General features: G+C 37.6%; 1 protein-coding gene across 1 annotated transcript; it reads left to right on the top strand.

The window, feature by feature from the left end:
• The first annotated feature begins 212 nt into the window (after nt 1–212).
• LOC149081690 (cytochrome P450 2J6-like) lies at nt 213–20,234 on the top strand. Its single transcript, XM_089237089.1, has 8 exons — nt 213–526; nt 4,301–4,422; nt 6,185–6,291; nt 6,855–7,159; nt 10,015–10,136; nt 12,282–12,537; nt 16,138–16,325; nt 16,474–20,234. The coding sequence occupies exons 1-8, from the start codon at nt 291–293 to the stop codon at nt 16,653–16,655; spliced, it is 1,518 nt and encodes a 505-aa protein (XP_089093215.1). The 5' UTR covers nt 213–290; the 3' UTR covers nt 16,656–20,234.
• Nucleotides 20,235–20,274: the final 40 nt, after the last annotated feature.

The following is a 20,274-nucleotide window of genomic DNA, read 5'->3' as shown; positions in this document are numbered from 1 at the left end:
CCCGCGAAAGAGAGGTTTTACTGTAATTTTTTATTGCACGTTGACATACATGCGATAGAGTCGCATTGTGTGGAGTCCTTCACAGATTTTCTGTGTTATCAGAGTAGGTGTTATTGAAGGATGCGATAAAAGTCAATGAAAAGAAAAATAGAGATAATGTGACGTCAAGGCAGATAATGGCTTCTTCAGCTGTCATTGAGGGTCATTTTATTTTGGCAACAATATTTCTTTTAATGAGGCAAGCTCTATTTAGTTTTGTTGTATATTTTGCGAGCGAGTCTAGATAGATCATGACGCACTGGCCCAGTTCAGGAAGATTTTTTCTTAGTATAACTGATACGGTCACTCTTGTATTACTGTCGGTATTAGTGATAATCCTTACATTGTTATGGTACACCAAAAAAGAAAGGAAAAACTTCCCACCGGGACCGTATGGAGTACCTTTTTTCGGATATCTCCCATTTCTCGGGAAAGAACCATTCAAGACTCTTGATGGCATCAGCAGGAAATATGGTAAAGTTTTCAGGTAGGGCGTTTGCCCATTAAAAAGGGCTTTAAATTTTTCTGTTATCTTTAATTGCATTTTTTCGTATTCATAGATCTCACAACGGTATTTTGCAAGGATTCGATGAATTTAATTTAAACTAGGTTATAAAACGACATAGAAGATTTTCCACCAAATTTTGTCGTTACAAACAAAGTTGCCGTTTCTAGAACTTTCCAAATATGAAAAACGTCATCAGATGCAAGCAAACAGGATATAAGAAGTTTGTCTTTTATTATGATAACGAGTGACCATATTTGAGGGAGAAAAATAAGGGAAACCTAGGATCACGCATAAATACGTTATATCACCAACTGTTACTAAAAATGTAGCCAATTGTCAGCGAAATTGCCAATTATTCCTTATAAATAAATCTCTTGGCGAGAAATGAAGTGCAAGGGAGTCTGCAAGGGATTTTAAAATATATTTCATGGGGGGAAAAAACAAAAACAAACTTGAAACATGACAAATGAGCGAGATTTATTTTTCTTTACAGTCATATTGATTGTAAAATAATTCATAAATTATATAAAAATTATCTTCATCCTCGATTTTAGTAAGGATTGTTCATTAAAGTAAGCTACGTTGAGGAAAGACTGGTCATTTCTTAAAAAAAAGTCGGGAAGGGCAAAATTGCCGAATTTCTCGTATAACTGCCATATTATCTCTTGAATTATGGTATAATTATGATAAATAATACGGTATAATGTGACTTAAAATGTATTATTATATCCGAGGATGCTACGCTTTAATGGACGTTAAAAGTAGGGTTCTTAAATATTATTCTCTATGGGGAAAAGCCTGAACCACGAATTATTGATGTTATAACCTAGGTGTCTTTGCAATGAAGCCGTTATAACCGAATTTGATTCTACTTATTTGTTTTGGCACAATCACCAATAGATATAGGCATTGGTTAACAAATGCATAGTCATACCAATAACTAGAGCCCGGAAGTTCAGGCACTAAAAATGGTCGAAAAAGGCAGGCAAGAAGGCACTAAAAATGCCTAAAATTGCCACTAAAAAAAGACATTTATAATTCACGGAAGGAAGAAAATGTAACTGAAAAATATGCCAATAAGGGTTCAAAAACTAGCTGAAAAATTGGTTGCACTTAATCCGACTGTTTTAATCATAGTTTATAATAACTGCATTATTATCCAAGTTAAATTGAGATTTAAAGCCCAAAATATAAAATGTTAGTGGACCCTCATTATTGGGTCAATTCCAGTGCCACCATTAGCAGTCGCGGAGTCCATAGAGAAAAGGATTTATGGAACTCCTTCAAGTGGCGAATAATTCTCGCTTATTTGTTGTATTATTTGGAATAATCACTATCATTTCTGTAGTTGAAACATATAGCTACTTTGTTCTTTTGTTGTAAAAAAATTTAGATTTTTTTATATTACTACACATGCATTACATTACTCCTTCAAGCAAGGGGCCATAGGCGGAAATAGACTTGGAAGTCTGGAGGGGAGGCACGGTCATTATTTCTGGGGGAGGGGCACGATGATGATTATGTCAATTCATATATGCATATATACACTCATGTCCATAAATTAAGGATAATGCCAGCTCCGGCAAATAAAGGTTCAGAAACAAAATAAACGTTACTTATTCATAAAGCCCATTTATTAAACAAAAGATAAAGAACAAAAACGATGGTGTATGTATGATACCATTCATAAAAACTACGATTTTTGCTCCCTGGAGCAATTGTAAAAAATATCTCCTTTACAAAAACTTACTATTACATGGTTGGTATGATGGTTAATACATTGTATGCCTCCCATGCGATGAAATACAGTCCGTACAACGCCTAGGCATGCTGAGTATCAAATTATCGATCTGATCTTGGGGAAGATCACTCCACTCAGCAAGCAATGCTCTCCGAAGTTCCGGTACACATGTAGGAGGTGGTTGACGGGCTGCAACTCGTCAAGTCAGGTGAGAATGCTGGCCATTCCATACGGGTTATATCCTCAGATGCAAGGCATTCGTTTACTATGTTCGCTCGGTGAGGACGGTAATGATGTTGTCATCCATAAACACAAATTCTGCGCCCATGGCACCCCTAAGCAAACGTACATGTTGTTCCAGAATGATGTCCCGATAAATTTGGACTTTCATGGTTCCGGTTTGAACATGCAGATCTGTTCTGGAACCCAGTATAATTCCACTCCAAACGAGCAATGCTGCACCACTGGAACGGTGTCGTTCAATGATGTTGTCTTGGTGGTAATGGGTACCTGGCTTTCTCCATATGAAAGTCCGACGTGAATCAGACTGCAAGCTAAACCTGGACTCGTCGGAAAACATCACACAAGCCCACTGTGACGATGTCCACATTGCATGTTCTCTACTCCAGGCTAATCGCTGCCGACAGTGAGTTGTCGTGAGCGGAACACATTTGACAGGCCTGCGAGCATATAGACCAATATCTCCCAAACGTCTGTGCACGGTTTGCCTTGAAACTGTGGTACCCGTGGCTGCAGATAGCTGACGAGACAGGTAGGATGCTGTGCTCCGTCTGCTTCTTTTGGCAGTTACTGCCAAATACCGGTCTTCATTCGGCGTTGTAACTCGGGGGCGATCTGTACTGTAACGTCTACTGACATTTCCGTTATCTTGGAATCGTTGCCAAAGCCTAGAGATAACACTTTGGGCAATTCCAAGTTCCTCGGATACTTCCATCTGAGTACGCCCACATTCCAGGCGGCCGATAATTCTACCACGTAAAAAATCATCCACATGCGTCCTCTGTGTCATAACTATTTGCTTATGGCACTGAGCGCCTTACAGAACTCTTGTGAACAATTTTACTTCTTTGCCACCATTCCTTATATACCCCCCCCCCCTTACACTCTCGTCATTGTGACGTACAATCGGCATCATCTGGTGGCTTCCTGAAATTTGCATATCATTCTTGCAGATGTGTGTGATAATTCTACAGGTGAAGTTTTTACTTTGGATTTCGATTTCCGTGTGATTCTGAATTATCCTTAATTTATGGACATGAGTGTACATTTATGATGTAAATAAAAAAATGTTGCCTCAGAGCTCTGTCTGCTCCTACCCTGCTTTCTGTGATCCATGACGTCAACTGATGGCCTCTTGGGACAGTCATCGGCCAACTACACAATGCAGTTTAATGGCTGAGCGAAATACACATATAATGTGAAGCATGTGGAGAAGCAAATTTCCAATTTTTCTCTGCTTTTCTAGTATTGATACTTCATCTGAAACAAAATCATTCACGATTAACACCATCCGGTCAAAAAAAAGTTGGCAACATCAAATTCCCTATCTTTCAGATCACTTATTCACGTTTAAATGGGCCTGAAAGTTTAGGGGGTTGCTTTCTGATGATAATCCATACTGAGATTTGATAATTTTAAAAAGAGCAATTCTTTTGTTCTCAATGCTCAAAATATCTAAGTTTTGCAGATTATGACATCTGAAATTCACTAATAAACTTAAAACTATTTTATAATAGGCATTTATGTCCGGAAATGCTCAAAAAAGGCATTTTTGCAAAAAAACTTCGAAAATAGTCAAAAAAATAGACATTTATGACATTTTGCCTGAACTTCCGGGCTCTACTGATAACAAAAATCTATAAAGATTAATGGTCTGGATAACTGACGTAAAAAGCGAAGTTTTTAAATACCACTAACAAATTTATAAGAGAGATTATGATATTTCATAAAAGTATATTCCGATGCCTAAAAATTTTTTTTTTCTTTCCTAGTCTAAATTTCGGAAAAACCCCGGTGGTGATTATAAATGACTACGAAATCTTCAGGGAAGCTTACAGCAAGACGGAGCTATTGGATCGTCCTCATGGGATATTTGATTGCCTGCCCGGCGAAGGTTGTAATATAAATTTGCATTTATTTGCATGATCATTTTTATGCATACTAACGCTAATTTGGTTGGATCTGAATTTTTTCGAAGCACGGACGAGGATAGAATAAATTTATATAAAATAGCCATAACACTTGTTATAAATATGTATCAGGGCTGGACATGTCTCCAAAAATTCACATGATTTAGTTACTTTAAAAATTTTTATGAACAAATTCGCATAAAAAACATCGAAAGTGATATAAATTATTTTAAAATCGAAATTTTGTGAGGAATACGAAGATTCGAAAGGAATGCGGACACCAATTAGAAATCTAAATTAAGTAAAACCGTACTTTTAGTGTCGGAAAAGGAGTGATCAAGTTATAGAATTCACATCGCTTATAGAATCACTAGCTATAATACCCGGCACTGCACGGGTTTTCTTCAACGAGGCTTTTTAAAATTGGAGATTTGTATAGAGAACATACACACACACAGACAGAAAATAAATTTTATATATAGAGATTGCTAATTTACGGTACGGAACCAGACTGCAGACGCTGACCTAGAATAAGTTGGCCAGATCATCCACCCGTGAGAAACCGGGACAAATCCTAATAAAACCCGGGACATAACGTAAATTCACTGATAAAAACCAGGAGGTATTGAAAAAAAAAGATCTCAGAAGGCGTTATCGTGAAAGGTAATGGATTACATTACTTACCTACTACCACTAAAAGCTTGGGCCTTGCACGATTAAGTTCAGTATTCGTCAATATATTTTTCATTGTAGATCACTGAAATTAAGTGAAAATTTTCGCGAACTGACGTAAATGAGAAAAATATATTGTAAGCGATGAAAAAAAAAATTAGAGGAAAATTTCCAATCTTCTGAAAAATTGATATTTATATTATAAATACCGCAAAAAGCTAGGACTTCTGCTGTCACCTATTGAATAAAATCAGAACTATCTGATATAATTCCTCAAAACATAGGTTGGTTGGGAATTCAACAGATGCTCAGAATAAATTATACAACAAATGGTATGAAACTATATATTTTTAAATTTATGCTGCATACACGAGGTGAATTTTTGTACGTCAAAATTTCAGTTGCTATGTTTTTTGGTTTATAAAAAGTACTCTAGCTGCAAACATAAACACATATTAACCACATATATTTTTGGGGTATAAAATTTACATCCGTATGCAGTATAAAAACAAATAATGCATACTATCATAACAAATTTTGCCAATTTTCTTGCTGGGCATGCCTGTTTGAAACAAACGAATAATTTTACTTAACAGACAGTTTAACTTTTATGTGATAGGTGGCAGCAGGAACATATATTTTTGTGATGGATGCATTTATTTTGTGTAGAAAATAATTGCAACGTAAATATTTTTACAATTTCCCAGAATCAATCCAGAATTTTTATCCCTTTCGTAGCTTGGACATGTCAAAATGTATATGGTTAAAAAAAATACATGCCCACAGAATCTTATATGCCCCGGGCATGTCGGGCTATAGCCAGTCCAGCCCTGGTATCTATGCAATTATCACTTAATTTTCGGATAGGATAAACATGAGAAGCTTTCACTCAACCTTTCATGCAAATTAAAAGCATTTTGTTACAAACTAATTAATTGTTATTGAATTTATTTGTAAATTTTAATTGGAAATTTATTTATTTCCAATTAAGTAAACTTTTTATTTTGAGTTTTTTTCCGGAAATAAATAGTTTTCAAGCGTTACTCCATTTTTAATCTACATTATAAACAACAGGTTTTGCTGCAAAAAATGGAAGAATTTGGTTAGAGCAGAGAAGATTTACCATGAAGAATGTCCGTAATCTTGGTGTAGGAAAAGGACCGTGGGAAGTTGCAATAGCGGTAAGTAAGAACAGTAAAACCTCTTATTTGCGGACACCGGAGTAGGGGCAAAAAAAAAAAAATCGTTCATAAAAGAGTGGTGACCTTAAATCAGGGGTTTGAAACGCATACTTTCATTATACAAAGGGGAATTATTATTTGGTCTTAAAAAGGGGGTGATCGCATCTGAGGGGGTGTCCGTTAAGCGGGGTTTTACTGTATTATGAGCAACAGTCTAGGATGTCTTAACGAGTTCAGTTGCCCGAGGATTGACGATGGCTCAGAATAAATGTCTCCAATAATTAAACTTACACCACGAATAATATGTAAACATATCTTCCTTCTCGTTATACTTCTTCCTCAATGTATATTAATAAATTTTTAGGTTTTAAATATATGTTCAATATTATCATTACGAAGCAATCGTCATACGTCATTTTTGCGACACCCTGTATCTTGATATCATAATCATGAAAATAAATTTTGAATTAAAAATTTCGTCATTTCTTGTAATGCAACTTCACTAAAGCATTCTGAAAAATAAAATCAAACTTTGAAATATCAATTTTTTTTCTCTCTTAAAGGATGAAGTGGAGAATTTTGTGAGATCACTCCGCGAATATGGAGGTAAACCTATCGACATGTGTAAACCGCTGAGATCCAGTTTATCCAGGATAATATTGTCCTTGCTATTAGCCAGACCTATCGAAGAAAACAGCCCCGTATCCCGGATGATTATTGATTTCTTGGATGCCAGTATGAAAGTGGTTGGAGACAGTGTCTATTCTTTTCATTACCCGAATTTCCTCAACAGTTTGAGAAGAATTCTCGGCTTGCGGAAATTCGAAAAAGAAAACAAAATCCTCAAAGACTTTGAAAAATTCATTCGGTGAGAAACATTTACTCAAGCTTCACACAAATATACACGATATATTTATAAGCCAATGTTCAGTTTGGATTTAGACATTTTTTTTCCTAATTTCTGGAAAACTACTGGGAGAATCGTTTTTCAATTTTGGGCATGTGAATTTGTGCTTGAACTCGCAATTTCCTGTGCGGATTCGGGGACGAATGTTTTTAGGGTACCGACAAACAACTTGAAATGAAAAATATGTTTTGACCAAACTTGTGTATCAAAAAGCTGGAAATGATTCGCAACTTTCAGGTAATATTTTACTTACGTTGTGCTAATACAGTACTTGTATGCATCTTGCTGACAATAGCATGCACATTCACAAAGAAATAGAGATAAACGTGTTTCATCGCTGCTCATAGCATGCAGAATTTTCAACTACTTTTTAAGAAACATACACAAAATTGACGCTGTACACGAGACGTGTGTACATGGGATATGAGCATTTTTAGAAAATTATATTTAATAACGCATGAGCAGGAAATATAAAATTTATTTTTTTATAATTTGGTTGCCAGATAGCATAGTTCTGCATAGTGCAACTCATGTGAGAATTACAGTTTAACGTTGGGAAAATTCAGAATGACGTCAGTGATACAGCGAGCTGTATAAGGGATGCGTTGTGATAAGGGATTGATTTTAAATGGCTAATAAGGGATTTTAAAGAATCACGAAATGAGATATTTTGATTATTTTCTGCCGTTTGATTACTTTAATAAGCCCTTCCCCCGTCCTCCAGTCCTTCAGTATTGTGCAAATGAGTGAAGGCGCGTGTCAGATGCTACACTACGCGTGTATGATGTCAAAATAAACAAACTGAATGCAATAATCACATGACAGAAAATAATCGAAATATTATTTTGTTGAAAATCCCTAATCATCCAGCTTCTTTCAGCAAAAAGTACTTATATTACTATTTACTATATCACCGACATATTTTTGAATTATTATGGCATCCAACTGGAATTTTTACATCATCATCTTCATCGTCATCATCACCATCATCATGATCAACAACAACAACAACCATTTTCAATCTACTGCTGATATGAAGCTTACTTTCAGCACACACACACACACACACACTTTACTTGAAGCACACACACACACACACTTTACTTGAAGCACACACACTTACTTTCTTGCTAATTTCAATTCTAATATTAGTATTTTGGATTTCTCATGTATTTTGGACTTCCAAGGCTTGTTATTGCAAAAATGTCGGGGGAACGGATGGTAATTTAAGACATTCTATGGCTTATGCAAGGATGACGTCACTCTCCGCTACCATACGAAGGATTTAACAACTGGCTGTTGCAAAGATATATTTTGGAAAGAGAGAAAATTCAACTGCCCCTGCGGGGAATCGAACCCACGTCCTTTCACTTTCCGGGTGAACGCCCTTTCATCCTTGCATAAGTCGCCATCTGGTGGCAGCGTCAGCAGTTGTGAGCTTGGCCTGAGTCTGGTCCGGCCGTCCATGTACGATCCCTTTCAGTGTACACGAGCTCCAAGGAAAGATTGCGAGATTCGGTGCCTCTGTAGTCTAGTGGGCTAGGGCGTTCACCCGAAAAGTGAAAGGACGTGGGTTCAATTCCCCGCAGGGGCAGTTGAATTTTCTCTCTTTCCAAAATATATCTTCGCAACAGCCAGTTGTTAAATCTTTCGTATTCTATGGCTTGCCACTACAAGAAACATTTTTGCTTGTCTGGAACAATGCCGGGGTTCCCCCCTTGAGAACGACCTCCTCATTATCCCTTACATTTTATCTTTTTGTTCTCATCTTTATTTTTACCGTAACATATACAGTTGCCTTAGGCGCTATTCTCTGGCTTCGGTAAAAAAAAAATTGAGTTTTTTTGTCGGTATATTTTCGCTTTGAATTTTCGATTTCAGTATTTTTTATATAATGTATCATACTACTATATATTGCTCTATCTATATATATTAGGCAATCAAATGATGAAGAAATAAAATTGATATTTTCCGTTCATGCATCAAAAATAATTTCCTTTTTACCATCGAACATTCAATTGTTTCGTTTTTAATTTCTTTATAGTATGTCTCATTATATAGTGGCAAAATCTCTGTTAAAATTGATTGGAAACTTCACACGTTATAAACGAAAAAATGGCGATGAAAATTGGAATTTTCAGAAAAAATATGCATATCTTCGTAAATATACATAGTATTTTTACGAAAATGTATAGGAATATTGCTTACAGCAAGTATAATATTTCGTGAAAGTTGCAATTTCTGGCAGCTTTTTTGTGATACAAGGTTGGTTAAAAATATATTTTTCTTTTTTTAATTTCTTTGTCGGTAACCTAAAAACATCCTTGTCCGAATCCGCACTAGAAAGTGATAGTTCATGCATTATACTTATAGACCACAAATTACAAAACGACTTGTCCAGAATTTTTCTAGAAATGTAATAAAAAAAACAATTTAAATTTCAAAAGTATTTTTCTAGAATGTAAAAGAATGCCTAAACTCCTAAGTGAACACTGATTTATGGCCATATAGTGTACGTAGTCCATGGAAGGTGAAAATGCGCAAAACTGTCAACAAAATTAAAAAAAAATCAATGTGGGGGAAATTTAAAGATTTTCAATTTAATTATTTAATAAGTTATATTTTCAGTATTAATAAGCTAATTCTAGTGTTGTGATAAGCAGAAAAACATAATTACTGGATTTTCCATGTAAAATCATCTGGCATGTAATTCTTATTTCATCAAAATACAAATTTATTTATTAATAAATACAAAATTTAAAAAGATGGAGAATAGAAAATTAAAAAAAAAAAGATAATTTTATTTTATTTCCCAGAAAAGAGATCAGAGAAAGGAGAGAAGGTACATCTCCCAACGATTCCAGCGACTTCATTGGAAGTTACATCGAAGAAATGCAGAACAAAGAAGATATGGATGATAAAAACAGCACTTTTGATGGTAATTGTTGGCAATTGTGCATTTAAAACGCAAAACTTGGATGGTTTGAATAGGCCGAGCAGAATGATCGATTACAGGAGGGGTGCTCAACCGTGTACAGAGTGCAGGTCACTTAAATGGCTTTTTAACCTCTTTACGATCACGGGCATAATATTGCATAATACAGATAAACGTTCAAACTCCAGTGGAACAAATTCAAAACAGTTCTCTGTGTTTTATTTTTTTCACCATCGTGAAGCTTTATAATAACCCTATTATCTACGGATGATTTTTTTCCCATACATTTAATGTTTGTTTCTACTATATACATGTAAGAGCGAAAGAGAACAAGTAGGGTGAGGGTGAAAAGGGGGACTCTAAAAAAACTACCTTATCTACGTCTTATCTATTATATATAATTTTTTCTTTTATATATTATTTTCTCTCTCCCCCTTTTTCGTTTTTGTATGGGGCTAGGTTACGACAAGGCTACCAGATTTATCGCCGATTCGTCAAATAGAGATAATGCAAATGTCTTGCCAAACGCTTGTACGTGAAGTGGTTAACAGGTCACAGGCTATAATAGAATGATTCAAAATTACCAATGAATCAAAATTTCAAATAATTGTGGGATTAGTGGCGTTCCGATGGGTGGGCAAATATACCCATTTATTTACAACCCCATTTTAGAAAAATTCATATTCTAAGTAAGGATGGCTTCTCGATTACTCTAACACGTTTCTTTCCCTCAATTTTTCTACCCCAATCGTATTTCTTTTTAAACGTTTCAATAATTGACAATTATTGTGCTAAAATTCACTACCTCCGGGGGTAAACTATTCCATTTATTCACAACCCTATTAGAAAAATATTCCCTGCCACACCACAACCTTGAGTTGTTGGATCCCCAACAAAATTTTAAACGCTTCGATCATGTCCCTCACCCCGACACTTGCGTTCTTCCAATGAAAAATATTCATGAAACCAATTCCGTCTTCATAGTTCAAGTCTTGTTTGCAAACAAGAACATGCGTAGCTCTTCTCTGCACACCCCCAATCCAGGGCCGTCTTAAGAGCATCACGGACCCCCGGGCCAAGCGATTTTTCTGAGGCCCTACCTGGTCAGTTCTCGGAAATTTGAACCGGTTTTCGTTTTCATGAGGCCACCGGACCGTGCCCCGGTGGGCCTATGCTTTAAGACAGCACTGCCTCATTCAGGTCTATGTCTCTGAGTTAATATGAATTTTTTCAATGTCATTTTTTCACGAGAAAATAACCCCTCTCTCTCCCAGGTTAGATTTTGAAATACCGGGAATTCGGAATTTTCGATCTGTTGTCAATGGAATAATATTTTTATATTGAATATTTTAATATTTTACATCAATAAATATTCATTGAATATTCATGTAATGCATGAAATTCCGATTTTTGACTAAATGCTGGAGCGCTCGATCCCTTCTGCAGATACTTTTGGAGTTTCACAGGAGTTTTCACATGAGTTGCATTATGTATCTGGCAACTAAATTATAAAAAGTAAAATTGATATTCCCTTTTGCTCATGCGTAATTAAAAATCATTTACTAAAAATGCTCATATAGCATTGAATATTGGATTCTCACATTTTAAACTTGTGCACGGTGTGTCTAGTGCATAGTGTCAATTTTTCTGTACGTTTCTTAAAAATTCTGCACGTTATAATCCACGTGAAGTCGGGTTATCTAAAAGAAAGGAATGGAATCGTCCGTTGTGACGTAAAGTGACGTAGACAATCTGCTTCTTGTGGTTCGCCAACACCATCTGTAGCAGAAGACCTCCGCGCGAAGCTCGTGACGTCACTGAAGAAGGTCATTTCACCTATAGCCATTTGATACAGCAGGCCAATGCATGCACCATCTTTACCCCCTTTTTTGTAGTATATCCAATGGCTGTAGGTGAGATGACCTTCTTCAGTGACGTCACGAGCTTCGCTCGGAGGCCTTCTGCTATAGATGGTGTTGGGTCGGGCGGAATCTAGTATTTTTTGGGTTATGCATTCGATATACGCTGCCATGTAACTTCCAATTCGGCAGTGAGTGATTATTTGAGTTTTTTCTTGTTGTTGTCCGGCTAGCATTGACTGACTGATCGTGACACTGATCACCGAATAATTTCTTCTAATTTTTCAAGAGCCTAACTTGATTGGCAACATCACTGGTATGATCCTTGGCGGAGGCGATACCACGACTACATCCATGCAATGGCTATTCGTGGCAATGGTCCAATATCCTAAAGTACAAGAGAAAATTTACACGGAGCTGGAGAGTGTTCTGGGCGAGAAGAAAATCGCCAACTGGGAAGACAGATCGAGACTACCATGGACGTATGCGACCATCACGGAGTGCCAGAGATGGAAAACGTTGGCTCCACTCGCGGTTTTAAGGGAGTAAGTATTCCATTCATTACTGGGACATCAATAAAATTTGTGCTAGAATGTTATTTTTTTTAAACCAAATTTTTCGATGCTGTATAAAATTAAAATTGATTTTTTTCCCCGTTGCTCTCGAGATAAATGCAGTAATTCCATTTCAGTAGACTTTCGATAATCCGGCCCATTCGGTAATCCCACGTATTTTCTTCAAGCATAAAAGAGAAATACATGGCACTACATGTCTGTGCCCAGACGTGCACGCCGCTTAATGTGTTCACACCTGGACTCGGGGTTTCTGATAACAATAACCGATTGATAACTATATACGACACAAATACAAAAGCGAATACGACGACTATACCTCCAGTTTAATTGAACGGGACACACACAACTCGAGATTTTTCTTTTTCCACACAACTGGTTGCAAAAAATGTTTAAATCTGCCATTTTTTTCCCTTCATCTTCCTAAAACAGGGTATTTTTGTTTCAATCTGAAATCTTGCGTTTATTATTATTATTATTATTCAACTTACTCCCTCAAAGTTTCCAAAACACAGATTTCCGAATACTATGAAATGTCTGCGTCTAAACTGTGTGAGAAATATTTTTTTTAAATATTTTAATATGAACTGTTGGCAGCCATTGTACATGTTAATGTCTTCCACTAAAATGCTAAAATTGTCACGTAAAGAACATTTTTTCGAACACAATTCATTCAAATATCTGGAAACTTTGTGTGTGTCTCTCAACATTGTAGTGCTACATACATTAACACGAAAAGATTTTTTATTAAAATTTTTTAAAACATTTATATGGCATAAAAAAATATGGGTATACTTTGGTGATTTTTGAAAAAGCTGCGCGCTGTTGAGATTGAAATTCGGTAAAAAAAATTAAGCAACTGTTAAAATCCTACATGCTCGTAGTATTTAAGGTGAAATAAATGGAGTGCCTAAAGTGAATAGAAAAATTTTGAATATTCCTTAAAGGAAGACCATTTTTCCCGTAGGAAATCATAGGAAGCCAAGATCATGCACCAACCCCCTTACAAAGTCTTTCTATGAAACTGAAATAAAGTGGACAAAACTCGAAGGAAGGGTATTTGTTTTTACATTACATGTTTCCACTATAGGTAGACCCAGGACCGTAGCTAGCAATTCCTGTGCCCTGTGCAAGAATTTGAATTTAGGCCCCCCCCTTCTGGCCCATTCTAGGGCCCCCCTCCAAGTAGGCCCTATGAGGGTGCACCTGTTGCACCTGCCTAGTTACGGCCCAGGGTAGACCATTGCAAAAGTAACTTCATGCGTAAATATAGAACTAGCATTGAATATAGCTGCTGCTGCTCAAACAGGGCATTGTGAACCGAGTAGAGAAACGATTGTCGATAAGGGAAGGGGTACACTTTCTGACCTCCCACATAGCCTAGCAGGTTGATATCGATTATTTACCGGGGAAAAAAAGCTGGACCAACCTTAGCGTCAAAATATGCAAAAAAACTTTTGATAGAAAAAAAAAAAAACTAATAACAAACTGAAAACCTGATAACTCTCTCTCTCTCTCTCTCTACTATAAACGATTTTTCCCATGTTATAATATTGGTGCGTTCCGTACTTTGTGCAAAAGTCCTAGCAATATCCGAATGATCATCATCCATGATTGAGGCATATTGCTAATAAGCGGCGCCTACTGTAATATTCAAACGGGCTTTCTCAACTAACTACTATTAATCTGGTGCTTTCGATAATCCGGAACACCCTAGTCTGATATGTGACGGATTAGCGAAAGTCTACTCTACTTAATGTTTGAGGACGTTCATAGTGACTTCTTCATATCATCATGTACCTAGCTTATAACCGAAAGTAACATGGATGTATAAAACTTTACGATGAAACGCACAGTGTCCCGAAATTGATGGACCCGTTTGAAAAATTGACAGAAATGTACCGTTTGTGTTTGCAAAAATAGTAAATTCTCATACAAACATAATTTCAAAATTAGTTACAAATATTTGCATCAGATAGCGCCGCAATCTAAGAAAGGTACTACTTTCGAAATATACTATTTTTTTGAAGCAATGACATGGTGTGGGTGTTTTCAAAATCCAGACAGGGACGTTTGCACAGGTGTCTGCGAATTTTGTTCTGAGACTGTACTATTCTTTGCTACAAGTGGATATTTTGAAAATGTCATGCACACTATTTCAGTTTTTCCGACTGCACCGCCATCTATTAAAAAAAGTTGTAGATAGTTTTGAAATTAGGTTTTCATGAAAATTCACTGCTTTACCCAGCACAACATAGCAAACAATTCATTTCTATCGCTTCCAGCACCCATTGGAAAAATTAATAAAAAAAAATAATTTTTCAAATTTGGGCCAAACTACCGTATTTCGGTTTCTCAGACAGCAGCGCCATCTGTTAACAAACTTCCGAATTGAATTCGAAGAAAATTTCAGTTTCGAAATTCTCTTTAATGAAGGCCATCCCGGCTGAGACATTTGTACGTGTTTCTGTGAATTTTGTTCTTGCTGGAAATGATTGATTTAGGAAAATAACGTAATTCGTTTTTCCCAGACTGCAGCGTCATCTGTTGCAAACGTTTGTAACTAATTCTGAAATTCCGTCTGACTAAAAACTTTGTCTTTGCAAGCACAATTCTACAAACATTGCATATATCGTTTCTTGTGTTTTTATTCGTTTTTCAATATGGCACATTAATTTTTGGGACACTCTGTATATGTCATATGCATATTTTACAGTACATGTAATAAGTGTGGTTATTATACATAATAACCGGTTATTCATACTTACCAAGCATTTTGGTAAGTTTGATCAATTTCCATAAATATATCACTTTTCCCGGAACATAGCATGCAAATATGCATAGCACCCTAGCGTCGTTGGTAAATTTAATAAGTACGAAAAAAATTATCACTTTTACCGACAATTATGCATAATGCCCAAACGTTGCGTCGTTGGTAAACATGGTAAGTCGTACTGTACTTACACAGCGAAATCCGATGCAACGTCACCATTTGCCTCGCAGATTTCTGGCACTATAACGAGTTTGACGTTATATTGAATTATAAATTAACGTGTGTAATCCCTATACGTGGAAGATTTGTTCACTGAACAATTTTGGGGGTAAGCGGAGTTGGGGCTAAATCGGGCTTGCTATAGCGGGGTTTGACTGTATATAGATGATAATTCATGCATCTATTATATCATTATATCGGGCTCCTATAGTAAAATTTGTTGTCATTATATCGGGCTCAAATTATATTTATTCATCACACTAGACTCATTTTTTTTCATATTAATCAAATTCAGCAATTGCACTAGGGAATTATGCATAATCGCTAGTAAAAGTGATAAATTTCAAGTATTTATCAAATTTACTAATGACACTTGGTTGTTAGGCATAATCACCGGTAAAAGTGATAATGCTTTCAAAATTTTTTAAAATTTATCTACGTCGCTTGGTTATTATCAATATTCGTGGGTAAAAGTGATATATATTCATCAAACTTACCTAGAAGAATGATAAGTATGCATAATAACCGATTTATCGCATTTACCGTGACACGTATATGTAACTCGATACGCAATCTTTCAGGGTGAACGAAGATATTCAAATAGCAGGCTACGACATTCCCAAAGGAACTGCGATCATGGGCCACATATGGGCTTTCCATAACGATACCAGATATTGGAAAAATCCAGAAACGTTTGATCCCTCACGTTTTCTTAAGGAAGAAGGAATAATGAATAGAAAGATAGATGGTTATTCACCTTTTTCATTCGGTAAGACATAATGTACACGCGTATAAACGCATAGTGATTTACTACAAATGCACAATCTCGGGATTTACTCCGCATATTTCTTAACTATTCGCATAATTATCTTTGTTGTGAGCTACTTTACTGACTGGAAATGTCTTTTGGACGATAGGTAGACGGAACTGCCCCGGAGAGACGATAGCTCTGATGGAATTACTGATATATTTCAGCACTGTGGTGAGGAATTTCAAGATTCTGGCTGGAAATCCTGACGGAGAATTCCACGTAGAAGGTGTAACAGGACAAACATATGAACCGGAACACCATAAACTCCGTTTCATTCCAAGAAAATAATAGTTCCCTAGTCCAAAAGTAAATTCTACTCGGATGTCTCCTCTTTCCGAAGAATTGCAACCATCATAACCACATAATGACAACTAGTAATTGTCATGCTCGTACAGTAATTTCATGTCCCTTTACGCACACATGAAAACGCACAGAGAAAAACATTACTGTTAACATTGAGGCCAAATTATTATTTTGTGAATAGATTTCTGTCTTTTTCGATTCAGTCTATTTCAGAGGAGAAAGTCACAGTGATACGCAACGATGGCACTAGGAAACTTCTGCCAATTTTTAAACTTATTACCCACGAAGTTATACTCAGGAATTATAACGTTATACACTATCTACCAATAAGTATTTGGACACCTGTGATAGAAAAGAAAAACTAACTTTATTCAAAATCAATAGTTGGTAGAGCCTCCACGAGAGGCAATTACAGCGTGAACCCTACGGGGCATACTTTCCACAAGTCCTTGTGTGACGGCTAGTGGTATTTTCTTCCACTCGGCTTGGAGAAGACATGTCAGTTCCTTCACCGATTTTGGACGGGTAGGGCACCCCTTAATTCGGCGATCCAACTCGTCCCAGAGGTTCTCGATAGGGTTCAGGTCTGGGCTCTGGGCAGGCCAGTCCATTCGATGAACCCCATTAGCACCATACCAAGCCTTGGTTAATCTCGCAGTACGACAGCTGGCATTGTCGTCCTGGAAGTAACAGGGGTCCACCCCGTAAAACTGCCACAACGTAGGAAGCACATTGTCATCCAAAATAATGCACTAGGCATCGGCGTTGAGCTTACAATGCATGGGGACCAAGGGTCCCAGTCCATACCAGGAGAAACACCCCCAGACCATAATTCCACCTCCGCCGAACTTGACTGTTGGCACAATGCATTGTGGCAGGAGACGTTCTCCAGGCAGACGCCAATATGCTTTGCACCACATTAACCGAACAACGTGGTTGGACTTTGTGATCAAAGGCTTATGAGCAGCAGCACGACCATGAAAACCAATCAGATGTGCTTCCTTACGGATGGTATTCATTGAAACAATACTCCCGGATGCCTGTTGAAACCAGGCCCTCAACCGATGGCCCTCATCCGCTCCTCGCGGATGAGGGCCATCGGTTGGGTGCGGTTCTTCCGAATTTCTCTGGACAGCACCCGTCGGTCTCTATCTCCCAGTTTCGTTGGTCTGCCGACTCGGGGCGAATTCCGACAATCACAGCTCAACTTCCACTTCTTAATCACATAGGACACTGCCGATTTTGGGTACTTCAGCTCGCTAGATATGTCCCTTAAGGATCGGTCATTTTTGTGATACCCGATAATTATACCTTTCTCGAAATCAGAGAGCTCCAAACAGAGCTCCATCAGAGAGCGGCATCTTGCATGCGACTAATGCCGATGTTGTTTCCTACACGATATATACCGGCGGAGGGCGTGACTTATCTCAGGACCGCAGATATCGTCATTTGTATAGGTGTCCAAATACTTATTGGTAGATAGTGTATACTGTGCATGTGGTGCATAGGAAAGTCCCCTTCCCGCAAATTACTGGCGCACCGTTAAATTTAGAGAGTCGTACTTCCAATTAGACAAAGTATCCAAATAACGGGTGGACATCAGATACGCCATTCATATTACAAAGGGAGTGTACAGTAAATTAAAAAATATTTGGTCACCCTGTCCTAAAAACCACAGTTAAAGAGAATCCAGTGTCTCCTAATCGCACACAAAAAAATCCAATGTTTTTATGCGCAATATTCACTGAGATACTTGAATTCTAAAATTGCTTAAAATGAGGGAAAGAACAGCATAAAGTAACAGACGAACTCATTTTGTGCTGTTCTTTCCAACTTTTTCTGCGATTTTCGAATTCAAATATCTCAGTGAATATTGCACTTGGAAACGTGAAAAGTTTTTGAGCACAGGGCAACAACATTCTCACTGGGATTTTTAAATTCAAATTTATTTCATCTGCAGATATCGCGCAGGTACATGCAAGCGTGGATCCGGGGGGGGGGCAATGGGGGTGATCATCATTCCATAGAACCATATGATATGGGGGATGGGGGAAATTTGTCTGTCCTAAAAATCGGCCGCTGCGGTGGTCGAGTGGTCATAATGACGGACTCGCATCGCGAGGGGATCCGGGTTCGAATCCCACCGTCAACGCAGTGGTGGTCGGCTGAAGTTGGTTTCCTGTGGTTCCCAACTTCAAGGCGCAAATGCGAGCCGGTCTCGCCACAGAGAGCAACAGGCCTACAACGATAAATTATTCAATCATTACTTCACTCATAGTTAGAAAAACTGGTGGCAGCACTACACATAACAAACATTACACAGAAACAAATTTCACGTCAGGTTTCACTACACGTGCACGAACAGTCCCGCATTTACCACTTCGTTAGAGGTTCCGCAGAGGAATATGGACGAGGTGCATGTGTGGTTTAGTAGTAGTAGTTCTAAAAATCTGGATGATGCTATGCACCAACGCGTCAAGTCGTTTCTCCGACACATGACCCTGGAACTGCCTGAACAGCTGAAGATATCTGTCTCGGTTACATTCGTAACTCAAGATGCCTGCCACCACTTCATTCAAAGCTAAAGATGTTTGCCACCACTCCGTTCAAAGTTCAGAATGTTTGCCACCCTCCATTCGCAGCTGAAGAGGGGGGGTTCATTTGTGCCTCCGCTAAGGCACGAATTCGGGGGGGGGGGCGATGGGAAAGACCAACCCCACCCAAGAGCCAAATAATATGGGAAAATGTGTCTTTCCCGTAATATACGGGACGATCAAACGCACTGACATCACATCGTTCCGTATCTGCACATGGGTGATGGACAGGGTGACCAAATAAAAAGTTATTGTTTAAATTTTATATTTATACAACCCCTTGGCTCATAATATTAATGATGTATCTGAAATATACCTTTTATCTGGATACGATTCCTATTTGGAAGTATGCCTCTAGGATCAAAGATTTGCCAGTAAAATGCAGAAAACGGGACTTTATTATGCACGCATCTATATGACACGAATTTTAGCAAAATGAGGAAAAACATATCGTAAATCAAGGAAACAGTTATTTTCCGGATATTTTTGCTGAGATGAATTCGGAAAGAAAAGTCATCACGTCTCCGTCGGGACTCGAACCCAGGCCCTCTTGCATACCGGGCAAGCATGCGACCATCTACACCACTGGAGACATGACCCTGCCTTCCTTATTTCACGCACTCAAGAGGGCCTGGATTCGAGTCCCGTCGGAGACGTGATGAATTTTCTTTCCGAGTTCACCTCAGCAAAAATATTCAGAAATTAACTGTTTCCTTGATATCTCGGTCTGAGAAAAAGCCAACTATCTCACTCGTATCGTAAATGTTGGGCAGATTTTTCTGAAAAGAAGCTGTTTTTTTTGGTTTTTTTTGCATGTTGTACATGCATTATAATGTATTTATGGACTTCTGAGTGGACTGATTTGCAATATTTGCTGCGCGGATTGATTAATATCCTGCGATATACGGGTAAAGTACGTGTGAATATGACTGGAAAATTATTTAGAGATTAAAAATAATTTCTGCATATGTGTACAATACGATGTGTCGTAGTATTTTTTGGTTACAAAT

Source organism: Pholcus phalangioides, unplaced genomic scaffold (genome assembly GCF_987345545.1).
Source record: "Pholcus phalangioides strain wild (caught in Gottingen) unplaced genomic scaffold, Ppha-v1.0 ptg000009l_1, whole genome shotgun sequence".
NCBI lineage: Eukaryota > Metazoa > Arthropoda > Arachnida > Araneae > Pholcidae > Pholcus > Pholcus phalangioides.
The sequence above is the reverse complement of the archived record's forward strand: the minus strand, read 5'-3'. Positions and strand labels throughout refer to the sequence as shown.